The sequence below is a fragment of the Furipterus horrens genome, unplaced genomic scaffold (genome assembly GCF_987537825.1).
Source record: "Furipterus horrens unplaced genomic scaffold, mFurHor1.1.pri manual_scaffold_17, whole genome shotgun sequence".
Lineage (NCBI taxonomy): Eukaryota > Metazoa > Chordata > Mammalia > Chiroptera > Furipteridae > Furipterus > Furipterus horrens.
In genome coordinates this window covers 93,865,014-93,873,287 of record NW_028327187.1, presented here as the reverse complement: position 1 = coordinate 93,873,287, position 8,274 = coordinate 93,865,014, and the positions used below count along the sequence as shown (strand labels likewise).

Here is an 8,274-nt window from a genome sequence, read left to right as displayed (position 1 = left end):
TAATGTCTTCAGAAATAAAGCAGAAGAGAAGAAACATGGGAAGGAAGAAAGAGAGGGAGGCAAAACAGTAACTCAGGACAGGTAGAAAAGGGTAAAAACACCTACTTAAAATTCTCATGCAGCATTTACCATTTATTAACCTTATATGATAGTTAATGACCTCAGATATTTATCGAACTCTTATTATGTATACTTGGGGGAGGGGTCTCTAGAATAGGAGAAAGAACACTCCCTCTCACTTTCTTAATTTAACTTGGCGTGGTTATTTGAATTTTTACTTCTGTATACTCCAAGAAAAATATCTTGACAACCAAGGTCAAGAAAAAGTTTCCGCATGGGGCCTTTAACCGTTTTAATGCATGAAATGTGAAGTGCTCAAACCTCTCAGCCTTTGGGATTGAAATACTCAGAATGAGAACTCCAAAGTGACCAAGATGAAAAACAAGTTACAGGAAGGCGCTCAGTTTTTCCCTAGTACTCTAGTTCAGTGACCTCTCAATCACTTAATATTCATGCGAATCACTTTGGCAGCTTGCTAATATGCTAATTTGGATTCAATAAGACTGGAGCGAAGTCTGAGATGCTGCAGTGTTAACATACTCTCAGACGATGGCTGATCTGAGGACTCCAGGACCACACTGATAAGCAGACAAGGTACTTGAGGTCTTCACCTCCACCGCCAGGTGTGCTTCCTCCCGACCTCAGCGTTCGGAATCAGTGTCCCGCGCTTTCTTGGCATTCCGCCAGAAGGGGAGGAGCTGGGGGAGGAGCAGGAGGAGTGGCGCGGGCTCCGCGTGGGTCCTGCTGGAGATCACCTCGGCCCCTTGGAGAGGCGGCCGAGCTGCGGCGGCGCAGGAGGGGGCGGTTCGGCGAGGGCGCGGCCTCTGGGAGGGGGGCAGACAAAGCACATTCCCCGCGCTAGTCCTGGCCACTCGGTAGCCTCGCGGCAGCTGTGTGGCCCACTTGGCAGTCCGCTCCGTGCTTCTTCCTCGCGCCCGCCTCCTCTTGTCACCTCCCGTCTCAGCCTCTTTGCTTAATCCCTGCCGAATCTACCTTCATCCAAGCTCTGCAGAAAGCGAGAGGTGGTGTGCGGGGCTGCAAGACGCGCCCTCAAGTGGACCCCGGCTCGGCGTTGGGGGGCACAGGCAGCAGCATGGACACCAAGCGCTGCTTCGCCAACCGCTTCGATGACTACCAGGGCAGCCTGCTAGCCGGCCAGTGCGAGGAGGCGGTGGCACCGTTGGTCACCGCCACCATCGAGCGCATCCTCAAGGAGCTGCCCCCGCTCGGGGGCGGTGCTGAGGCCCGGGGGGCAGCAGACGCGGCCAGCAGCTGCCAAGGGGGGCTGTACGGCGGCGTCGCCGGGGTGGCCTATATGCTTTACCACGTCTCTCAGAGCCCTCTCTTTGCCGCGGCCCGGGAGCGCTACCTGCGCTCTGCCAAGCGCCTAATAGACGCGTGCGCCCGCGCTGAGGAGTGGGGCGAGCCTGACGCCGATACCCGGGCAGCCTTCTTGCTCGGGGGCGCGGGCGTGTACGCCGTGGCCACCCTAGTGTACCACGCGCTGGGCCGGTCTGACTACGTGCAACCGCTGGGCAAGTTCCGGGCACTGTGCGCCGTCTGCGCGCCCGTCTCCTTCCTGGAGTGCGGCTCCGACGAGCTGTTCGTGGGCCGCGCGGGCTACCTGTGTGCCGCGCTGGTGCTTAAGCAGAAACTCGCCCAGGAGGTAAGAGGTAGCTCCGGCAGCCGCGGGGGCGTTCGCTGCCTACCCGGCCCTGGCCCGTCGCCCTTTCTGGGACTATAAGCTCCAGGAGCACTGCCCCTGGCCATTCTCCATCTCTTTGTTATTCTTAGCGCTAACATTTCTTCACTCTTTTGAGGTTTATCTCCTGCTTTTGTCTGTCTCGTCGGCCCCGTCCCCGTCCCCGCCCGACTTTCACTCTCTCATTTGTTGGGATTCCGCGTCTTTGCGCTGTCCGGGTTTTCCGCTGAACGTGGCATCTACCCAGATGCCTCTTCACCCAGTAGCTTTCTGGAGGCCCTTTGAAGTGAAATTTTAAAAACCTCGAAAAAGAAAGGGATTTCCCTTCCTGTGAACCTCTTGTCAAAAGCTGAAGTAGCCTCGAATGTTAGAGTACTAGAAAAGTGATGGAGTTTGGGGGGCTGATTATGCCATCATTGTTTCCATCGCTAACGTGGAGGTCAATTGCTTCTGTGACTCCCGGGTCTGTAACCTAGAATAATTGTCCAGCTGTAGGTCTGATGTGCTTACTATTCACTTCATCTCATAGCTCTTACAAAATTCATATCTGTTGGGGGTATCCTCTTTTAAAAACATAAATGTAGAAAGAATTGTATCCCGTTGTAATCAAATGTGCATATTTTATTTTAAAATGCCTAGTTAGGATTGTCAAAAAGACAGCATACTTGACCGGGCAGATTTTCTTAATGAATAGCTTTCCAGTGGCTCCTTGACGTGAACTGGATTTCGCAACCATAAATAGGTGTTTTTCTGTTTTTTTTTTTTTTTTTTTTTCCTGGGTTAATTTTGAATACACTGTGTGGATATTAGAAGAGAATATGTTAGTTCCTGTGGAGTAGGAAAAAATTCTCCTAAGGATCATAGTAACTAGAACTAAGAAGCTTTTTCATTCATAACCCTTGGAACCTTTATTTGGTGAGAGAGGTCTTTGAAGAAAAATTAAAGGTACACTGAGTATTTTAAACGTGCAATTAATGTAGATAACCTTTATAGAGGCAAAGTTGATATTTTTTTATTTATAGAAGGTGAGGTTGATTCAAGTGAGAGAAAAGATTACTAAAGACTGTACTGTGCTAGCAGGGCAGGAAAGATCTGTGTGACAAAGTTGTCTTGAAATAGTCACTCTGCCTCTGAGTCACTGTTATCTGCTAGCAGTGTCTGAAGGGCCCTTCCAGTTGTAGAAAACCTTTTAGAAGGCCACAGACTATTTACATACCATTTACATCACATTTGCATATGCTCCTCAGACCTTGCTTTCTAGCCATAGACAATTTTCAAGATCTTTTTTTCCCAGTTGTTTTCCTTAAACTTAGCTTCTTTCCCTTTCAGTGCTCCGGGGCCTTTTCTCTAGAATGGAATGGCAGAGTGGGAAATCCATCAGGTCATACAGGTGGAAACTGGCCAGAAGGACTCCATTACCCCAAACTAGGGTCCCAGGAATAGTCTGCAAGGCTGATACACAAGGCATTTATTAGGACCTGTTTTCTGCCCTGCTGCCAAACCAGGTCTGTCTTTTTATACTAATTACGTTGAGGTGCTTAGGCCCTTGCTCCTAGGAGGTAGACCAGCTCTGAGGGTAAAGAAATAGCTATTCACCTGAGCAAATCAGCTAATCTGTGTCAGACACAGTTGGAGCAATCCTTGAAGTTCAGGCTTGAAAGGGAGGGAAAGTCAGGGGCTAAGTATGCCAGGCTTGAAGCCCTTTGAAGGAAAACTAAAGGTCTTATGCACCATCTCCACCCTTATGTGCTAGCCAAAATATGACTTTGCCCTCAGTAGATGATCCATAAACCTTGATTAAATTGAACTTCTGTCAATTCTCTATAAATAATCTCATTATGTCCTGAATTTCTTTCATTTCAATGTCATTTAGAGTAATTTTCCTCTGGTAGTTCTCTCCATTATCACCCAGGTCTGGATCCTCGCTATATTACTTGACATATCTTGATAGTTGAATGAATTACCATTTACTGGGATTAGTGCACTATACTCTGAGCTGGATTCTCTCAAAGGCATTTCTTACAAAACACTTTTCATTATGTTATTTCTCTGCTCAACATCCTGTAATGGCTCCCTATTACCTTTTCTCTAGTGGCTTCTCATCTCATTCACAGAGCTAAGACACTTAAAATGGCCAAAAAGGCCGCACATGACCTGGCCCCCTGCATATCAACTCTATTTCTTGCTCACTTTGCCTCAACCACACTGGCCTTGCTGTTTCAGACATTTACTGTCTCAGGTTGTTCCTTCTGCTTGGAAGACTCTTTTCTTAGCTATTTTTATAGCTAGCTCCCTGACCTTGTACAGGTCATTACCTCCTTAATGAGGCCTTCCCTGTCCACCCTGTTTAAAACTGCAACCCCATTCCCTGACTTATGCCCCTTTCTTGCTTCATTTTACTTATTTTGTTGATTTATGACTTCTCCAACTAAAATGTAAGCTCCATAAGAGTAGAGTTTCTGTTTCATTCCTTGTATTCCCAGCATTAAAACAGTGTCGGGTACATAATTTAGGTTCTCAACTTTCCTTTATTTGGTGTTGCAAATAGTGCCTACTCTATGCCTTGCTTTATAATTCAGTTTCAATGCTGTCTCATTTATCAATATTTTCCTTTTTGGTGGTGCTTTTGGTGTCATGTTTAAAAAAAAACCCTTTCCTACAACCAAGGTCTCAGTAAATATTTGTTGAATGAATAAATAAATACTAATATCTTACAAATTTTGCTTCAGATCAAGCCTAATCATTAGACCAGTGCCTGTTCAACTTTAATGTTCATAGGAATCACCTGCAGATGTCAATAAAATGCCAATTCTGTTTCAGCAAGCGTGAGAGTGGGCCTGAGATCCTGCATTTCTAACAAGTTCCAGGTGATGCTGATGCTACTACTGGTCAGGGACCATGCTTTGAATAGCAAGACAATACACTGCTACATGCGTTTTGGCATTATATCAGCCACGTCTGTTAAGGGATGCTCTAAGACACCATTCTATGAAGCTTGATATATTTATATAAGGTTGTAGCTTAGAATACTGATTACTTTGTCTTACATGCTTTCGTTTTGAGGACCCACAAGAGGAATTTCTCTCAGGATTTAGAAACAGGAATAGTTGTGTTCCTCTTGGAAATTGATTGAATTTTTAAATCATCAGAATGTGTCATATAACTGATAGTGTTTGTTTGTTTGTTTGTTTGTTTTACTTTATGTTGGCTCTTAAGAAACAGGGTCAAAATTGTGGTCCACATTGGCTTGTGTACAGTCCCTTATCACAGGTACTTCTGTATACTAGCATTTACCTCAAGTTTATCTAATATTTTTGTTCCTTAGTTCATCTTTCTCTGAATTTTATTCCTTGCATTTGATTTTATTGTTTGTATTTAGGGTTTAAGATTCTGAAATGAAAAAAATGTGTGTGTGTATGTAGAGAGAAACAGAAACAGAAAGAATCACCATATCCAGGTGTATATTCCTTCCTGGAAATACTCAAGGGAAGTAGCTTTAAGGGTTAGTCAAATATCCTTGAGCAACAGGCACTAAAGTCCCAAAAAATCACACCATAAAGACTTGTACTGGGTCTATTCTGCTTTCCACAAATTGGCTGAAATGTGGCAGGGAAAAGGAAGTTAGAAAAAATAGAGAAGGGATTAGGCCAAAGGACACAGTTAAAATAATAACGTTGCCACTGGGTGACCCTGGACAAATAATTTAACATCTTCGAGCCTCAATTTCCTGACTTAATTCTGCCATTTATTCATTCATTCAGTGAATGTCAGGTATTTACGTGTGCCAGGCACCTTGCTAGATGCCAAGATTTAGTAGTGAACAAAAATCAATATAATTACGTTGTTTTAAGTGCTCTGAAGGAAGTAAACAGGAACTAACTGGGGGCAGGGCAGGAGAGGGGAGGGTGCTTGGCATGGGCCAGTGAGGACTGCTTCTTTGTGGGGGTGATTTCCTGGCTCATCACAGAAGCATGAGAATGAAGTGGCTGCTTCAAGAGCAATCATTCCAGGCAGAGGAGATAGGAAGGACAGTCCTTGAGGTGGGAAACTGCTTGGAGATTTCAAAGAAATGAAAGGTGGCAAGCATGGTTGGAGCAAGTAAGGGAGGGTAGGTAGATAGAGGAGTTCAGGACCAGGAAGGAGCCCTGAGCAGGGTAAAATAGGATCATGCAGTGCCAGGTCAGTCACAGTTAGGAGTTTGCATTTGTTTCAGGTTTAAACAGGGGGATGTCTTCATTTTATTTACCTTTCAAAAAGCGCCTCCTTTTCCACATGGAAAGTGGATTGAATAGTATTAAGAATGGTCACAAGGAGGACTGGTTACTGGGAGTCTAAATGCCTTTTATGCCAAGAACTACTTTGTAAATGTGGTGAAGCCTACGGTGCTACTTAAAAAATTTTTTTTTGTTTATTGATTTTAGAAGAGGAAGGGAGAGAGACACATTGATTTGTTTTTCTACTTATTTATGCATTCAATGTTTGATTCTTGAATATTCCCTGAGTGGGGATCGGACCCACAACCTTGGCATATTGGGACGACACTCTGACCAACTGAGCTACCTGGCCAGAACCCTACAGTATTTCTTATAATAACATTTTAGATGCATAAAGTAAAACACATAAGATTACAAAGGAAGCCTATTATATGGACATTTGGTCACCAAAACATTTTAAAAATGAGTGATGCAGTAGCATATGTACTTTTTTATTCACACATTAAATAACAAGATTTGGCAGCAGGTCTAGGGAATATGGTACTTTCTTTAAGATTTATTTTTATTGTTTTTCTATTACACTTGTGCTATTTTTTCCCCCATTGCTCCCCCCCAGCCCACCTCTTCTCCCACAGTCATTCCCCACCTTGTTGTCCATGTCCATGAGTCATTTATACCAGTTCCTTTACTAAACTCTTCCCCTATTTACCCTCTTCTCTCCCTCCCCCACTCCCCCTGGAAACTGTTACTCTATTCCCTGTTCAATTTTGTTCATTTGTTTGTGTTGTTCATTAGTCCTGTATCAGGTGATATCATATGGCATTTTTCTTTCAATGCCTGGCTAATTTTGCTAAGCATAATTCTCTTTAGTTCCAGCCATGTTATTGCAAATGGCAGGAGTTCTTTCTTTCTGCTACATAGTAATCCATTGTGTAAATGTACCACGGTTTTTTAATCCACTCGTTTACAGATGAGCACTTAACCTGTTTCCAGGACTTGTCTATTTTAAACAGAGCTTCTATGAATATAGGGGTGCATAAGTTATTTTGAATTGGGGTTTCAGGATTCTTTGGGTGTAATCCTAGCAGTGGAATCACTGGTTCAAAAGGCAGTTCCATTTTTAGTTTTTTCAGGAAATTCCATACTTTTTTCCATAGTAGCTGCACAGTCTGCATTCCCACCAACAGTTTAGTAGGGTTCCCGTTTCTCCACATCCTCAGCAGCACTTGTTTGTTGATTTGTTGATGATGGCCATTCTGACTGGTGTGAAGTGCTATCTCATTGTGGTTTTTATTTGCATCACTCTGATGGCTGGTGATGTTGAACATTCTTTCATATGTCTATGGACCCTCTGTGTATCCTCCTTGGAGAAGTGTTTGTTCAGGTCCTTTGACCATTTTTAAATTGGGCTGTCTGTCTTCTTGTTATTGAGACGTGTAAGTTCTTTATACATTTTGGAGATTAATCCCTTGTCTGAGGTATCATCGGCAAATACATTTTCCCATACGGTTGGTTCCCTTTTCATCTTGCTGATCTTTTCTTTTGCTGAGCAGAAACTCTTTACTTTGATGTAGTCCCATTTGTTTATTCTTTCCTTTATTTCCCTTGCCTTAGGAGATGTATCGGTGAAAATATTGTTACATGGGATATCTGAAATTTTCCTGCCTATGTTTTCCTCTAGGACTTTTATGGTGTCACAGCTTACATTTATGTCTTTGATCCATCTTGAGTTTATTCTGGTGTGCGGTGTAAGTTGGTGGTCTAATTTCATTTTTTTGTATATCCCTGTCCAGTTCTTCCAGTACCATTTGTTGAAGAGGCTCTTCTCACTCCATTTTATGTTCCTTCCCACTTTGTTGAATATTAGTTGACTATGTAGACCTGGGTTTATTTCTGTGCTCTCTATTCTGTTCCATTGATCTATATATCTGTTCTTATGCCAGTACCATACTGTTTTGATTACAGTGTCTTTGTAGTATAGTTTGATGTCAGGTATTGTGATTCTTCCTACTATGTTCTTCTGTCTCAAGATTGCTGTGGCTATTTGGGGTCTTTTTTGGTACCATATAAATTTTTGAAGTATTTCTTCTAAGTCTGTGAAATATGTCACTGGTATTTTAATAGGGATTGCCTTGAAACTATAAATTGCTTTGGGTAGTGTGGACATTTTAATGATGTTGATTCTTCCCATCCATGAACATGGTATTTGCTTCCATTTATTTGTATCTTCCTTAAGTTCTTCAGTGTTATGGAGTTTTCCGAGTACAGGTCTTTTATCTCTTTGTTTAAGTTTATTCC

General features: G+C 43.2%; 1 protein-coding gene across 1 annotated transcript in view; it reads left to right on the top strand.

Moving 5' to 3' along the window:
• The first annotated feature begins 1,153 nt into the window (after positions 1-1,153).
• Positions 1,154-8,274, top strand: part of LANCL3 (LanC like family member 3) — a 103,195-nt gene continuing 96,074 nt past the window's right edge. The window contains exon 1 of the mRNA XM_090265062.1: positions 1,154-1,726. Coding sequence (XP_090121188.1) covers positions 1,154-1,726 — 573 coding nt within the window. The remainder of the gene's footprint in view (positions 1,727-8,274) is intronic.